Source organism: Coenobita brevimanus, chromosome 6 (assembly GCF_032717465.1).
Source record: "Coenobita brevimanus isolate Jiangsu-jjx chromosome 6, ASM3271746v2, whole genome shotgun sequence".
NCBI lineage: Eukaryota > Metazoa > Arthropoda > Malacostraca > Decapoda > Coenobitidae > Coenobita > Coenobita brevimanus.
Genome location: NC_136959.1, coordinates 63,166,147 through 63,184,568, shown reverse-complemented (window position 1 = coordinate 63,184,568; position 18,422 = coordinate 63,166,147). Strand labels below are relative to the sequence as shown.

Here is an 18,422-nt window from a genome sequence, read left to right as displayed (position 1 = left end):
TTTTTGAGCTTTTGTCCATCAATTTTCAGACTAATGTACGTTCGGCACCCCTTTCTCTTCGTTAAATGAGTAACGTTTGCTGTTTAAAAATGTTTTGGAGCTATGAACTGAGAACGAGATGATCTGTTTGGGAAGCTGTGATGGGCTGCTGACAGTCTGACTGAATATATTCTGTTGACAAAGAGTAAATTAGAGGTACTTAAATATATATTTGGTAACAACAGTATTTTGGTGTAAAAGTCGCCTTATTTCTATCGAAAGAAGGGGATTTTTTTGGCTTTAATCAAAAACTAAGTTGGGATGCAAATGAAATCATTGAGTACATTTGGGTCGACTTGTGTTGAACACGAGATGGGTTGTGAATAATATAAGTTTGGTCACTTCAACGGTTTCGTCATTCTTGTAAATTACAATTTAGTAGTACTAGGCTGGACCAGATCAAGTAATTGTATGCCTTTGCTACGTATTTATGATGAAGTGATGTAATCTAAATTCTAACTCTTTAATTAATACATAGTTAGACAATGGCTTGGCGAAATGGGATAACCAGCGAAGTTGCGAATGCTCCATGGTTTTGTGACAACAACAAGGTTCCTGCTGTTGGTGTGTGGTTTCATGGTTTACCACATGTTAATTAGATTCGGTGTGAATTGGGAGTCAGTTTTGCTGCTAATAGACTGTAACAAGATGCTATAATGTGCATACAATTGTCGAATCTGCTCAGCCAAGAATTTGCTCGCCCAAACAGGAACAGGGTAAAGATATATCCCGTGGTACCACTGACTTCAGTGTTACCTTCCCTCCAGCTTTCTCAATCCTTTCACCAGTATTCCTTCATTCCTGAGTCTTGGAAATTTTGCTCACGCATAAGCTGTCCCTGGACCTTTGATTGGCTCGGTGGTTGTACGGTAGTCAGTATTCAAATTTATTTTGTGTAATATCTGTTGCAGTTGCATTGGGTTCGTTTCAAGTACTTTCCAGTAATCTTTAAGGATACATGGGATTAATTATGTACGACAGTGATGTGGTATTTCCAAATTTCCTATTGGAAAAAAAATATTGACAATCCTTTGTTATTTTTTATAGATTAGCGTATATATTGGATTATTTAAAAGGCTGTGGTTAGGATTACAGTAGCTGTAAGTATACACTCGCGGACTACAATTATGGTAGCCATAACCTTCACTTACGGACTATGATTACAGTAGCCATAACCTAACCTAACAACCACCAAACATACCTGCTAAATTCTAGCAGTTTTAGCTGAATTTTAGCAGTATTAACCTAACCCAACCTAACAACTCTGGCATTCATTATATGTATTAAAACACAATAAGTGCCTTAATCATAATCTGTGAGTGTAATTATGGCTGTCACAATCTTAACCACTTCCATTTAAATAGGAAGTGGTTAGGATTGCAGCAGCCGTAATTATACACATTCACTCATGGAGTACGATTACAGCACTTACAGGGCTTTTATACATATAGTGATTGCTAGAGTTGTTAGGTAGGTTAGGTTAATACTGCTACAATTCAGCTCAAACTCCTGGAATGTAGCAGTTATGTTTGGTGGTTCATTTAGCTTAGAAACAGGTTAGGTTAGGTTACAGCTGCTGTAATTGTAGACCATGAGTGTAGATTACGGTTGCCGTAATCATTGTCCGTTAGTGTGTACTTGCGGCTGCCATAATCCTAACCACGACCTATTTAAGAATGTTGGTTTTTAAAAATGTTTATAAAATACAGGTTCCATTATTGTAGCAAGGTAATACTTCGTGTATCTAATATTTTACGGAATATGAAGTGATTTAGCTTAATCACCAAGTGCCATTTTGCTAACTTTTGCCATATATTAATGGATGTTTCCTGTGTGATGTATATAGCCTATATAAAGATTTGCTTTATGATTGCACGTACCTTCACCATCACATAGTTGTGTGATGATTTCACCATGATTTATGAACACTTTTAACACATGGTACTGTTTTGGTGCAGGTTTTAGCTACTTAATGCACATTTTAGTTTGCATGCCGTTAGATACGGTAGTTTATAATCAGTGGGGGGTCTGGGGGCAAAGCCGCCAGTTAGGTTTTGGTGCTTCCAGTTAGGCTTCCACTGCTCTTTATGGTTGTAAATTGTAAACATTTGAGTTTGTTTTGGTGTGTTGACGTCATGTCCAGTCGGTGGGATCAGCAGTAACATGCTGTCGGGGGCGTTTAGGCAGCTTTCTGTAATATCGCTAAGTAAGTAAATTTTGTTTCTTCTCCAATATTTTTTGATCAGAAATCAAATGTTAATCACATGAGATGTATCTAGTACTTGAGAATGTAGATATGTAAGAAAATAGCTCGACTCTCAGCTTCACTGTCGTTCATATTTACTGACCTGGCTTGGGACCACCTCTTAAAAATAAGCACAGATTTTTACCTTCCATTGATTGATTCATTGACTTCGTGATGGTGTACAAAAGTGTATTTTGTAGTAGATGAGGATCCATCAGTAAAATAGGATTATTTTTGCTTGAGTTGCTGCATCCCTGTCATTTTTATTTACACTGCCCAGTGCCATTAGGGATTGTAACAAACACAACTTTTTAAAGAAATTAAAAAATATCAAAACTTGAATGCACCCATAAAATAATCAAAGGATCCCATGAAGAGCTAATGTAAAGAAAAAAGAAAATTGCAAAGTAAGGTGGTCCTATGTTTCCCAAAAGATTTCTTTTTTTCCCTATCAGTATTGCCTCATGACAGAGTGAGAAGGTTGTAAAGATATTCCAGAATTATATGGCATATGAAGTGGCATTATGCTTTCCACTAGGTGTTGCTTTTGTCCACACATCATGCATTTTACCCTTCCCCTCATACTTTAATTATACAGTAGGCTATGTTATTTCTATGTCAAACCCTCATACTGCATGATACTGACAACTTTATTTTGTCTTTCAGAATTCCAGAGAGTAAAGACCTCCCTTAATCTTCGGACACTGTTATTGGTATCGGTACTGGTGTCAGAGTAACATCATGGACAAGGCACTGTGGAAGGAACGTGATGCGTTCATGAAGAGGGCCTTTGCCACCCCGTTAGTACAGCATCCTTCTCTGTCATCATCCGTGGTCTTAGCTTTTTGCCTGTGCAGTACATGCAGCCCTTTTTAAAAGTGTGGTACTGGTAGTTGAATGTTTCATAAGCTCCTCTTTAAATGAAAGAAAACTTGTCTGCTAAATCACTCTTGCTATCAGTGAAGTTACTCTGCCTTTTCCACTCACTTTAAAATGGCTGTTGTGTGTATGTTGTATTTTGCAATGCAGCTGTTATTTTTAATGAGAAATACCTTCACTTTTATCTTGGTAGCTGACATACAAATTAATGAGGATGACTCTTGTTTGGTGGTTGCATTCCTCCTTAAAGAGACCAGACCATCCATGCTCCTCTTGATGGCTGCAACATCAGAATACTGTAGTGGATGAAACACACTGTTCAGGGGAGCATTTCATGGCCAGAATGCTGACCAGTTGATCAAGACTACATTAAGCACATTACATATAGCCTACAGTGTAAATAATCCCATCTCCTCATCAGATACCGGTAGTTGTCAAGCACATCCTCTCATCCTTCACCTTGCATTCAGATGTTTTATCTCATTTTTGTTTTCCCAGTAGCTACACTTATCTACAGTATACACAAGCTCCCCAGGCCATCATCCTTTTTTTAAGTAACGCACAGTAAACTCTTCATTTCCAGCTTAATTCAGCCAAGGCCTACGCTGTTTAAAGTAAAATGCCAGATATTGCATAGTACCCCCATCGGCATAATATTCAGCATCGACCTGGATATTGCATTACTGTCGATCTTGAACCTCTGTCCTAAAAACTTTCCCATGAGTAAAAGATGAAAATTAAGCATAATAAACAATACAGTAATAGTGCACAGTAATCTCTCAATTATCCGAACAATCCATTATCCAGATGATGTGATCTGGCTATTCGAAACCCTAATTCACATGTTTTTCCATTTTATCCGGACAGCATGCTTGCATCAGGATGAAAATTATGGTCAAGTAAACATTTTTGCACCCCCTCTTTTTTTTTTTGGTCACTGGAGGGAATAGTCCTGCAGTGGTGATTGCTTGTCCATGGTTGCTGGGTCTGCTTGACCATGGTAATTGCTTGGTTATGGGGCCAAGAAAGAAATGATTAAATTTGGGGGAAGATCTGGGTCTGGAGTATCCTGCACAATATCTCCTATAGTTCTCAATGTTCTCAATGAATTTCAATTAAATATTTTGGAAGGGTGGGCCATGGGTCAAGAAAGAATTAATTAAATTTTTGGGCAGATCCAGATCCTGAGTATCTTGCACAGTATCTCCAAAAGTTCTCAATGAATTTCAATGAAATTTTGTGGAAGGGTGTGCCATGGGCCAAGAAAGAATTGATTGAATTTTGGGGTGGATCCATTTATCTTGCACAATATCTCCAAAAGTTCTCAGTTAATTTCAATAAAATTTTGTGGAACAGTGGTCCTGAATCCTTTTTATTGGCACAGGTATAAACTCTTTGAGTGCTTTCAAGTTGTGAATTGTATCATGGGTTATAGGAATCAGGATTGTCGATCAGTGCTGTCACCATCACAGAGTAATATAGTCTTTCATGCCACAACTGGCCCTCATCATGCCCCTCTCTCTTACAACACAGTGGCTTCAACATCACTTCAGCCAAGACTATTTAATTGCTAATACTACATATTACCCTATGTATTGATTGTACACTTTATGTTTTCATCTTATATTAATATAACCCTACCAGACTTGAAGTGAAGAAGAGGACTCAGGCACCGGCCCCGACTGAGCCCCCCAAAAAGAAGGTCACCAAGAGTACTCCCACGGAGCATTCCTCGTAAGTTACTCACACTTGGTGACACCCATAGTGTGAATCATTAAAATTCATCCCCTCAGTATTTTTTTTCTAATTCTCTCACTCTCTTTCTCATCCTGATTATTATACTCAGTTTAGGAGAGGTCTGTAGTAGAGAAGAAATTAATGAAGACTGAATCAGTAACAGCTGTTGTCTGATGGGTTAGAGCTCAAAGGTTTAAACACTCGATTGGCAGGGTTGTTACCTATTTTGTTGCAGTTTATACTCTTTAGCACCATAATAAGCATCATCTATCTATCTATCTATATACCTAGGCTGCTTCCCCCAAGGAAAGGGAGGTAGCCGAGACAGGACGACTCACTCTCCATTTACTCATCCATTCAAGCACATTCATTCGCATCTTAGCCCCAAAGGGGAGAACGGACAGATCCTCACCGCACCACACCGCACAAGGGTCAACTGGGCAATGCAATCAGTGACATCTGCAGCAGGGCCCGACAGCAGAACTGGTTTACCCCTGCCACATCATAACAGACCCATCCCCTTACCCGCACCTGACCTGACTAGCTGATCAGACCAAATGCGGGAGAATATCCCCTCAGGGCTGCGTCATCACTTATTCATTCACAATTTCTCTCCATTTATTTCTGTCACGCACAGCCACTCTTCCTTGCTCAACAGACATCCCTCTCGCATCCAGCTCTCTTCACACTGTCCATCCATCCTATTCGTGGTCTTCCTCTCAGCCCCCTTACACCTCTCACATCAGATCTAGTTATCTTTTTTCACCAATCGCTCATTATCCATTCTCTCCATATGCCCAAACCATTGCAACACCCTCTGCTCAACTCTACCAGCCATCTCCCGAACAACTCCAGTTCTCCTTCGCACTTCATCATTTCGCACCCGATCCATACGCGTCACTCAACACATACTCCTCAGACATCTCATCTCCATTACATTCAAACTTTTCCTCTCTGCTACACCCATATTCCATGTTTCAGACCCATATAATGCAGTCGGTACCACAACACCCTCATACAGCCTTCTCTTTACATCCATTCTAAGCGAATGACATTTAAACACTTTTTTCATTCCTCCCAGCACCTTTCCTACTTCATTTATTCTAAACTTCACTTCTGCATCTATTCTTCCATCCACAGCAACATGTGACCCTAGATATTTAAAACAATCTACCTCCTCAAGCAACTCACCATTCAAAACTATATTCATCCCCCTACCATCTATCAACCTCGTACACTTCATCACTTTACTCTTATTCTCATTTTCTTTCAATTTCCTCCTTTCACACCCTTCCAAACTCCTCTACCAACTCTCTCAATCTCTCCTCTGAATCAGTCACCAGTGCAGTATCATCTGCAAACAGCAGCTACTTCAGATTCCACTCTCCTCCATCAACATTTACCAGACTCAGACCACCTAAAACTCTTGCATTCACCTCCCTTACAACACCATCCATGTAAATATTAAACAACCAAGGCGACATCACACATCCCTGTCGCAGCCCCACCTCTCACGGGAAACCAATCACTCACAGCATTTCCCACTCTTACACACGCTCTACTATTTACATAAAAACTTTTCACCCCTTTTAGTAACCTACCATCAAGTCCATACAATCTTAAAACAGTCCACAAAGCCTCCCTATCAATTCTATCATACACTTTCTCTAAATCCATAAATGCCCAAAACACATCCTTGCCTTTCGCTAAATACTTTTCACACACTTGTCTCACAGCAAACACCTGATCAACGCATCCCCTCCCTCTCCTAAAGCCACACTGCTCATCACTAATTACTCCCTCTGTACCCTCTCTAACTCTCATAATTAACACTCTACCATACACCTTACCTACAACACTCAACAGACTTATACCCCTAAAGCTAGTACTGTACATTCATACTTATCACCCTTGCCTTTATACAATGGGACCACACAAGCACTTGCCCAGTCAATTGGCACCATACCTTTCTCAAAGCACACATTCAACAATCTTACTAACCAGTCAACAATAGTCACTCCACCACCCTTCAGGCATTCCACAGCACACCCATCCATACCTGCAGCTTTCCCTGCTTTCATCTCCTTTACTGCCTTCTCCACTTCCTCCTTCGTGATCAAAGAATCATTCAACTCTCCCAACACATTTATTCCTTGCACCCTTCCATCCGCCACAATCTCAGCCACCCTTTCCTCCTCTACATTTAACAATCTTTCAAAATACTCTGCCCATCTCTTCCTTACTGCATCCATCTCAATTAACATCCTTCCATCCTCTGCTTTTATTCGTTCTTCCTTCCCAGACTCTCCCTTTCGCACCCTTTTCACCTCCTTCCAAAACATTTTCTTATTCTGCTGAAAATTCTCTGTCAGCCGCCTACCCCACCTCTCATCTGCTGCATACACTCAGTAATTTATGTTATTTACCATAATTTTATCTGTTTATCTGTAAACAAACTTTTCTTGCACATTTTATTCAGTGGTTTCAATATGTTTACCCTATGCAGGTATAAGTCCATGAGTGGTGGGAGCAATTACAAATTTGGTGTACTGGCAAGGATTGTGCGGCACATGAAGACCCGGCATCAGGATGGTGACACCCACCCCCTTTCTATAGATGAAATCTTGGATGAGACCAATCAGCTTAATGCAGGACCCAAAGTTAAGCAGGTCCGTGGTTCAAGTTTGTACAGCTGATCCCCCTGTATCATAGAGTGGACACTGTACTGGAGTTTACTTGGAGACAGATAGGGGCAGAAGTTAGTTTTGGCTTCAGGAAGCCAGGCTTTGTAGTTAAGGCGAAAGTTTTGACTTTGTAATCTTTAACCCGTTAACTGTGATGTGCAGCCACAGCCATTCCAAGGTTCATGTAACATACAGTTCCAGTGTCAGGTTAATAATTTAATTTTCCGGATGTTGTTCTGAGGCAGAATGTTGCTGAGTGGCTTGAAAACTGTCATATGGAGGCATCTGGAGCCTTTTCAGCCACTCACAGCCTACTTCATGTATGCCTCATTAGTCATTGTTTGGTACGATGGAAGGTCAAAGTCCAGCCCACCAAGCTTCAGAAATTCACAGTGGTTGCAACAAGGTAGATACTGGGCTGATTTTTTTTCCATCATATTTATGCTTGTTTTCTTTCATGTGGTACTGTAAACTGGGGTGAATTCGGACTTGGGGCGAATTCGGATATTATTGCAATAAAAAGTTGTTTAAATTGATTAATAATTAATGAATAAACATATTAGAAATCTGTTTGCTCCCAATTGTTTGTAATTTTTTACTGTACTTTCGTGTTTAAAGATAATGTACTTAATATATCACTTGACACATACCAAATATATACTAAAAAGCAAACATATGTAAAAAGAATAAAATTTGTAACATTGGCAAACTTTCTTTGGCAGAAATGTTAATGAATAGATGCAGGAAAATCTTCGGTGCCCGGATGTACTTTCATGCGTAGTGTGAAAGTGCAAAGTGAGTAATCGGCGTTATCTTCTCAATTAATCTCTTAACTGGGCATTTAATGAAATTTTTAAAATTTTAATGCAAATTGGAGTCAGTTCGGACATGGGGTAAATTCGGACAGGGGGAGTATGAATGAAAAAGTAACACTTTTTACAATGTACAATTGCTTATAATTTGCCAGATGTGGATACTATGTGTAATTGGGTTCATATGTATCATTTACAGGTATACTCTTGAGCTTTTATGGTACTACCTTTTTAACCCCTACACCGCGGGCTTGTTTACCAATGACTTGCGTGTGCCGTGGGGTTATTTGGGCTCCGACAGACTCTCAAAAAATATTTGCCAAAAATCAGTTATTAGTCCTAGAATAATAAAATTACATATGCTTATGGCACATACCTTCAGCTTTCTCCTGGAATGATTGTTGAGCCTTCGTCGGTTACTGTAGGACTTGTGGAGACCTCTGAAGTAGGGTAAATGAAGTCTCCACTTTGGTACCCTTCCCGACAACCTCGTAATATGATTACCACAGCCAGATACAAACACTATAAACACTATTCTACAATTTTCAAGTAGTTTGGGATCCATACTCAAAAAAAAAACACGTTGAAAGAAATGGAAATTACGAGCGCGTCTGATCGTCGCACTTGCACTAGTTCGCTCTTGGTAGTCTGTCATTTATTATTCATAAAACCCCTCACACTTTATATTTCTGTTACTATATAACACTTATATATATCTACAGTCTTTATCCATAAGTTTCCTTCAGTAGTATTAGTTTATTGTCACTGTAGGGATTCAATTTCTTTCAGTAAAATACGTAGCATTCACTTTCTCGTCCTGTATACTGGCATTGAGAGTGAATGTCACTTTCATCTTCACTCTCATAACTCATAGCATTCAGACATGCTAGAGTGAAACTTTCACTTTCATTACTCCTAGGGTATATACTCGTATTCTTATAATACTACTCATTTACATTTCTATTTACGTTCTCTATTTTATTTACGTTATTTAAGCAACGTTGGGTCTGGTTGGTACTTGGATGGGTGACCGCCTGGGAACACCAGATGCTGTTGGCATCCCTACGTGTCAAGTGGGGTTGGTGGAGGATTAGTGCCCCTCCCTGTAAAACAATTAACTCTAAGCCATTGGCCACCCCGTCTGGGATACATGGCGTCTGGCAATGAATGAATGAATGATATTTACATTTCTATTTTATTTACACTGTGTTGTGCACTGTCACTTGAAATAACTTATAAAACTATTTTCCATTGTTCACGTATATTTACATTCATTACTTTCACTTGCTGTTTACACATTATTTACAATTCCACTTGCACTGTTTTACTCAATAGAAAGATCGTAGTCACTCTTTTATCAATTGTCAGCCCTTTACCTCTTTCCACACGAGGTTTAGTAGGGGGTAAAGGTCACAGGGCCATTTGCATGCGGGTGAAAAAAGGCCTTGAAGTCAGCAAGAAGAAACATACGTACTCTCGCTTCGGAAGATGAGAGTGAACTGATAACGGAGGGCCAGCGTGGAGGCCTGCTAGGGGTTATTCAGAGTTACTAATATTACTTCTTGAAACAGCTAAGTCTAGCACTGATATGATTGGCAGGAAATCTAGACAATACATTATAAATTTGGTAGTTCCAGGTGAATGTAAATATCACTTAGGCTTCTCCCTTCCCTCCTTACATGTATATTTATTACGAAAATAGATTAGAGGCCTACTTAGGAGATATATATTCAGAGCTACCAATGTTATATCTTGAAACAACTTTGTCTAGCACTGATATGATTGGCAGGAAATCTAGACAATACATTATAAATTAGGTAGTTCCAGGTGAATGTAAATATCACTTAAGCTTCTCCTTCCCTCATACATGTATATTTATTACGAAAATAGATTATACGGCATATTTCAAGGGGAAAAAAAACGAAAATTAGCGAACGAGTGCACGTGAGGTGTTGTCAGGTGATAATTAGCCAATTCCAGGTGTATGGCACTCTCACTTGCCTTATTTCTTTCTTGTATATATTATTTGGTATAAGATTAGGACATAGGGCTTATTTCAATGGATGAAATCAGTGAAAAATACAAGGGAAGATTTACTTAGCGTAGCACGGCCGAAAGACAGGCGAGAGGATAGGGTAATGGTGGGGGTAGGGAGGGAGTCAAGAACGGGGAGAAATGGCTAAATTGTCAACAATGGGAGTACAGATGAGATTAGGAGTGCTGACTAGTGTTGGACATTGGCAGTACTGATAGATGATACAAGCCCCCACTTGGAAGCCCGGGTGAATTCAAAATAACACAGAATCACAAAAGCGACGCCCCGCGGTATGATCCCTTGCTCCCAAGCGTCACGAAAGTGACGCCCCGCGGTTAAGGGGTTAAACAAGGTCACCCAATGACTCGAACATTTAAGAAAAGAACTGGTGGAGATCAAGGTCCTTATCGTAGTGAAAAAGGCAAGCAAAAAACTGGTAAAGCCAAATAATCATGTTAAATATCACCTGTAACTTATAATCCATCAGTCTTCCAAAAATTGAAATTACAGTATTAGTCAAGAAATGATTGTTCCATATACAGTACTAAGGTTTGTAGCTAGATTTATCTTATCTACATGTGTTCTAATATGTTTTATTTAAACCAAGGAATAAAATAAAATTGCTGTTGTGTTCATATCTCATTATAGTCATTAGCTTATTTTGTCAGGGAGTGACATTATTTTTGTACTGGAAGAACATTTTTTTAAAAGCCCCAGAGCGTCCGAAATGGCCTCACATACGTCCGAGACTAAACTGGGAACCCAGGGTAGTCATATGCATTCATTTTCTATTTATGTACGAATTTATACAGTGTGTCCGAATTCACCAAAGTTTGAGTACAATTTCGGACACCCATTACTATATTTGCTATAATTATATATGAAACATTTTAAATTTTGTACTGCTATGATTCGATACCCTAGTGGACCAGCTCAACATACAGTACTTAAGATCTTGGACTGAATTAAAAACTAGATTACATGGCACAAAAAAATGAAAAAATCGTCCGAATTCACCCCAGTTTACGGTACTCAAAATTTATTTATGATGAATATTCCTATCTATCTATCTATCTATTGCCAGACGCCTCAATCCCGTTTGGGGTGGCCACAAACAAATCGCCTCCAAGTCGCCCTGTCCACCGCCATTTCACTCCCCTGCTCCCAACTCACACCCCCCTCTCTCATATACCTCTCCGCCCCATCTCTCCATCTCATCCTCGGCCTCCCCCTCCCTCTTTCCCCCTCCACCTCACTCACATACACTCTCTTCGTCAGTCTTTGACCCTCCATCCTCTCCACATGGCCAAACCATCTCAGTGTGTTCCTCATAACGCTTCCTATCACATCCACATCAACACCACAACGCTCCTTTATATCCTCATTCGTCAGCCTGTCTCTCCATGTGACTCCACAGGCTCCTCTTAAATAACTCATTTCCACGGCTCTCACTCTTGACTTGTGTCCTTCCAACAACGTCCAAGCTTCACTTCTGTACGTTAGAGTTGGTATCACAATACTGTCATGTAGTAACTTTTTCACTTCCATGCTCACTTCCCAGTTTCTTATCACTGCTTTCAAAGAACCAGCAACCTTTCTTCCCTGCTGTACCCTTTCAAGCACTTCACCCTCCAAACCTCCATCCTTACTCATCACACTACCCAAGTACTTAAATGTACTCACATTTTCCAATTCCTCACCATCCAACCTCGCTGTACATTCACTGACTTCACCTCTCTCAAAGACCATCACTTTACTCTTCCCTACATTCACCTTTAGATTCCGTTTCTTACACACTCTCTCAAACTCATCCACCAAGCCTTGCAGCTCCCCTTCGTCTTCACTCAACAACACGGTATCATCTGCAAACAACAGTACAGGGAGTTTCCAAACACTATCCTCTCTCACCAGGGCCACTCCAACATCCACTACCCTACCTTGTACCTCTTTTATTACCCCATCCATGTACAGATTGAACAACCATGGAGACATGACACATCCCTGTTTCAACCCAACTTTCAAAGAGAAAAATTCACTTAGTTCACCATCCACACGCACTGCAGCCTTCGCACAGTCGTACATACTCTTCACAGCATTCAACAACTTCCCATCTATTCCATATATTCTTAACACTTTCCACAATCCTAGTCTATCCACCCTGTCATATGCTTTCTCCAAATCCATGAAAGCCGCATACAACTTCTTTCCCTTCTCTAGAAACTTTTCCACTAAAGATCTGAGAATGAATATCTGATCTACACAACCTCTTCCCTTCCTAAAGCCTCCCTGTTCTTCTCCAACTAATTTCTCTGTTCTTTCTCTAACTCTGTCAATAAGTATCCTACCATATACTTTTCCTATTATACTAAGAAGACAAATGCCCCTATGATTACCACACACTTCTTTTTCCCCTTTTCCTTTGTACAAGGGAATAATTATACCTGCCTTCCAATCCTCTGGGACTCTACCTTCCTCCCAGGCCAATCTGCACATCTTCCACATCCATTCTACTACTATCTCTCCCCCATGCTTCAGCATTTCACCCCACACACCATCAGTTCCTGGGGCTTTCCCTGATTTAACTTTCTTCATTGCTTCCACAACTTCTATCCTACTGATTTCTTCCTGTCTTCTCACCTCCCTCCTTCTTCCAGCCATTCTCCAGCCACTTATACTCGCATTACTTCCATCCTCTACGTTCAACAATTCCTTAAAGTGTTCTCTCCATCTGCTCACTTTTTCTCCCTTCTCCACTAGAAATCTACCATTTTTATCATTCACTCCCCTGCTAACTTCACTTCCACCCTGTCTTACTCTTTTCACCTCTTTCCAGAACATTTTCTTACAGTCCCTCCACTTTACACTCAAATTCCTTCCAAATTCCTCATCCACTCTCTTCTTACTCTCTCTTACTAATCTTTTCACCTCTTTCTTTCTTTCTACATATAACTCTCTCTTCCGCCTCTCAACTTCTTCCACGCCCCTATTTCTCATCCATTCATTGTATGCTTTCTTCTTTTGTGCCACAGCCCGTTTCACCTCTTCAGTCCACCACGCTGTTCCTTGCACCCCCCTCCGTCTTCTCTTCCTTCCACACACCACATCACATGCTGCACATATTTCTTCTGTAAATATTCTACACACACCTTCCACATCCCCCATCTGCTCCAACTCATATTTGCTCAATCGTTCCTCCACTTCTCTCTTATACTCTGCCTTTTTCTCATCCTCTTGTAACCTTTCCACTCTCCTTGCAACTACTCCTTCCTCTCGTCTTTCCCTTCTTCTATTCCTCCATCTTACTTGAACTTTAACTCTGGCCACCACCAAGTAGTGGTCAGAAAGTCCACTCCCCCAACCTCTATAAACTCTTGCATCCAATATACATCTTCGCATCCTTTCATCCACACACACATAATCAATCATTGCCTTCCTTTCACTCAATTCACCACCCACCCTTCTCATCACTCGCCATGTATACCTGTGGATCATTTTATGCCTGAAGAGGGTATTGGCTATCACTAACCCCCTCCCAGCACAAATGTCCACTAACGCACTCCCATTCTCATCTATCTCAGCAGGCACACCCCACTCACCAACTATTCCATCCACCTTCACATTCCCAACTTTACCATTCATATCACCAATCAAAAACACTCTATCATTCCTTCCAAACTTTTCCATGCACACTTCTACATTTGTCCAGAACTCTTCTCTCACTCTTCTAGCACGATCTTGTGTTGGCGCATACACACACACAATCGCCCACATTTGTATTCCAACTTTCAACTTTACCCACACAATCCTTGATCCAACTGATCCATACTGTCTTATGCTCCTCTTCCATCTTTTACTCACAACCATACATACTCCTTCCTTTGCCCTCTCATTCTCACCTACTCCTGCACATATACCCCATCCATACTCTCATTCTCTCACACTTTCTCCTCTCCATTTTTGCCCAAGTTCCACCTTCAAAATGTGAAAATTTCCAAGCTCTTTACAGCTAAACTGGGTAGATATTGACCTGAAATTTGCAAACCCATACTGCAGCATGGTCTGTTCAGTATTATTTCCATATAACTGATCCTTGGAAAAAATAATACAGTACACTGTACTGCATACTGTATATGTGTATTTTTTCAGCAGTTGAGATTGCCAAACATCAAAACACTATAGCAACTAAGTTATGGTATATATCAACCTGAAAACGTATATGCTTAGACTTTATAACATTTTCTCTCAATCAGCAAGACAAGAAAACTAATACGACTATGAGAAACTTTTTTTATTTTTTTTATTTTATTTTATTTTTTTTTATGAGGTGCTCTTTGGATTTCCAGTCTGCCACAGTTTATGGGTTAAATGTCTGGTTTTGTAACTTTACAAAAGTTTCAGTTTTTGAAGCAAACCCCCCACCCACCTTTTTTTTTTTTTTTTTTTGTATAATCGTCTTCATCCTGACCCATATCCCTATGACTGGAGGATAGGATCCAGAAAAAATGATTAATGATGATAAATGCAATTGTGGACACAGGCTTTTGGAAAAAGTTTTCATCATCATCACTGTGTTCATTGTAATGCCACCTCCCAGGATCCTGGTAAGGGACGACCATGAGAGAAGTCCTTCCATCTTCATCATCATTCATTTATAAAGGCTTGTACATATTTGAATGCATTGATCTTGTTCACCTAATGGTACTCTGCTGCATGATGTCTAGCAGCCTCCATTTAGTCCCTTATCTCTGAGGTCATGCCCTGGCCTAGTTCCAAGTTTTTTTTTCAGTCTGCCTTCACACCTCTCACCCTTGTTTTTGTTAAATGCTTCCCTCACTCTTAGTCACTCATTATCCACTTAATTCTCTCTTATGGTCGTATTTTTAAAACGTTCATCAACGCTGTCAATTGCCTGGCAAGGCAACATCCAGTGTTAGCGAAAACCGACATTTCTTATTTTCAAATACTCGCATCGTCAGAGCTGTATAAGCCAAGGTTTAACAATACAGCAAGAGTGAATGCCAAGCAGTGCCTACCCTGGAGAAAGGTTTTTAAAAATTCACCCGTTACTTATTTTGCTCATACCGTATACACAGTAGGTCTCTTATCTAACAGTACGCTTTATCTCACTTTTCAAGACTCTTGCATTCTGGTATTTTTCCCGCATTTGACCCAAGTTCATTACGTTGTGTATCATGTCAAGTCTCAACATTGTGCAGTACGATGTCAATTCAGGCCTTTGAATTTCTGTGAGAACATGACTCTAAGCCACCAACACTGGAGTTCACCATCCTCTATTCTGGGGAAGAGGAGGGGGTTGATGGGGATTTGCCTATCTGTCCATCTCTACCATCCGAGTACAGTATATCACTGCCACTGAATGGAGGCATTCCTCTCCAGCACCATATTCAGTCATCATCATCATCATCAACATCATCATCATGAGATATTTGTGTTGTAACTTTACTAGTGTAGTTACAGCTTTACATAAAAGTTTTTGGCTATTTTGATTGCCTCATTTCTCTTGTTTGTAACTACAGTCATCTTTTTTGAAGTAATCATTTGATATATGTGCTAAACTATGCCATTATTGATGTCAGTCTTCCCAGTTCTCATAGTTGCATTTTTATTCTTGCAAAAGTTTTACATATCTTTATTCTTTCTTTGTCTTAATAGTTATCTTTTCATCTGCTGTTAGATGGCAGGTGGGGGCACTCACCATCAACTCACTTGATGTAGTGCTGCTCCCGGGTGCCTGCCCTTTCCTCTCTTCTTTCCTTCCTTCCTCTTCTGTCTTTCTTTTCTTCATTCTTTCTTCATCCTTCTTTCTGCCGGTTACTTTACACTAAGTGACAAGCTGATTGGTTTCCTTTACACCAGGAAGCCATTTGCTATGGTGGATGGTAACAATATAACCATATTATGGTGCCTGGTGGTTTAGTGGGTAATTAAAGGCACTCCAATCAGATTGAGGCAGTGCAGGTTTATATCCTGCACTTAATGCCACTCAGGGATGAGTGAGGCTGGTCATTCTCTTCTTAAATGTCAGGACCAACTTGCCTAGCCCTGGGCTCGTACGCTCCTCATGGGGCAGCACTGGATTAGATGATCGATGAAAATGAATGAACTTCTGCTGTTGTTTTATGACTACCTTAACCTGACAACTGTATTCCATTCTTTCATTAGAAAGTACAGTAGATATATATAGTCCAAAGTTTAGTACTTTAATGTTATTTGGGGGTTTCCAACCTCTTATATGAGGATGAGTGTGCATACTTTATTTTGTAATGTCAACTCACAGAATGCCATCGAGTTTCTTTTCTGGTATACAAGACTATATTTTGCTCAGTATACAGTATGGTAATTAAGAAAGTCTGTTGTCTTTTTGGGAATAGGGTTTTTGCTGTTACTTTAACTTAGTGAGAGTTTGCTGTTTATGCATACATGAGAGTGTCCTATGTGAATGTTAATTATAATACATACACAATAGAACAGTGTGCTATCATTCCCATTTACCAACAGTGGCTGGTGACCGAAGCACTACCCAACAACCCAAAGGTGCAGGAGGTTGATGGTAAATATCTCTTTAGACCTGCATTGCCAGTCAGGGACAGGAAGAGTCTGCTGAAACTACTGCGGCAGCATGATATGAAAGGCTATGGAGGTGTATTATTGGATGATATCCAAGAGTCGCTCCCACACTGTGACAAAGTTCTCAAGGTGAGTTCTATCGTACTTTCAATATTTTTATTCAGATTGGTATATGCAATAGAGTACTGGTGAACTGAGATTTTGAGGTGTAGTTCAGTGGTAAAAATGAACTTTTTCCAAACTAAAATCAAAGGTGAAATCACCATCAAAATATGAATGACATAATCTGTTTATTCCATCCATCCATCCATCATCCAATCCTATGTCACCCCACGAGGAGCATAGGAGCCCTGGGCTAGGCAAGTTGATCCTGTTATTTAAGAGTGATTTTAGATAAGAGTGAATAATCTGTTTACATCTATAATTTCCAGTATACTGAGCAGTTGGTTCCTTACTATTGCCAGCATCACAGGATGGTATACAAGATCAGTGCAGTGGTGTATTCATTTTTTTTTTTTTTTCCCCCCCCCACCTCCACAGAGGAAATATTGGTTTAACTTTCATGTTACCATTGTTGCCCAAATGGAGACCATTTTCACAGAATACAATCCCCTTGCCATGCCTGACCATCATCCCAGTCTGTCCTTCCTGACCTTATCTGTTCACTTCCCCCTCTCCCCTGTGCACCAGCTAAGATGTCAGCTGAGGAGCAAAAAATTATCCATATTCACCCTGTTTGTATAATGTTTATAATATTATTTTAGCTGCTTGATTATTTTATTTTGTACAAGATTGACCACTTGTACTAAAGAAGTTAGAAATTGTGTCATTTAATGCCTTTAGGTCACTACCTTAAATTTATACATTTTGTCCTTCAATATAGAGTAATTTTAATGTATGGCTGTTATTATTATAATTTTTTACTCATTTTTCATTTTTTTTCTTTTCTCTAGGTCCTGCCCACATTATTTATGATAGTAAGAACTAGGGTTAGGATACTGACATGTTTTATTGTACATTGTTATATTACTGTAGATCTATTAATACTTATAACCAATATTGATTGTGGTTGCTTACCTTGATTTTAAACAGCATTCATGTAGCCCAGAACTACTATTTTACAGCCCTGTTGCCCATTCTTCACCTTGCTTACTTTAACCCTCCCTCTTGCTTAGCAACTAGATAAAGAACTACTGAGGATCACTCGGCAGACTGACAAGAAGCAGATCATCTTTTACCATGATAAGGGCATCAACTTTGTAGTGGAAAAAGAGTTCCAGCAGTTGTGGAGAAACACCTCAGTGGATGGGCTGCAAGATGACAACATAGAAGAGTACCTCAACAAACAGGTATGTGAACCATATTAGATTTCCTTTTGTTCCATTGACATTTAATATGGATTA

General features: G+C 39.8%; 1 protein-coding gene across 3 annotated transcripts in view; it reads left to right on the top strand.

Moving 5' to 3' along the window:
• Positions 1-580: 580 nt before the first annotated feature.
• TfIIEbeta (transcription factor IIEbeta) overlaps positions 581-18,422 on the top strand; it is a 63,562-nt gene continuing 45,720 nt past the window's right edge. For 2 of the 3 annotated variants that reach the window (XM_080274305.1, XM_080274298.1), the window contains exons 1-6: positions 645-755; positions 2,951-3,084; positions 4,808-4,897; positions 7,407-7,569; positions 16,951-17,148; positions 18,195-18,368. In XM_080274305.1, coding sequence (XP_080130431.1) covers positions 3,026-3,084; positions 4,808-4,897; positions 7,407-7,569; positions 16,951-17,148; positions 18,195-18,368 — 684 coding nt within the window. In that variant the 5' untranslated portion in view covers positions 645-755; positions 2,951-3,025. Of the gene's footprint in view, positions 604-644; positions 756-2,950; positions 3,085-4,807; positions 4,898-7,406; positions 7,570-16,950; positions 17,149-18,194; positions 18,369-18,422 lie in introns of those variants that run through there. The other variant, XM_080274313.1, reaches the window with a different exon arrangement.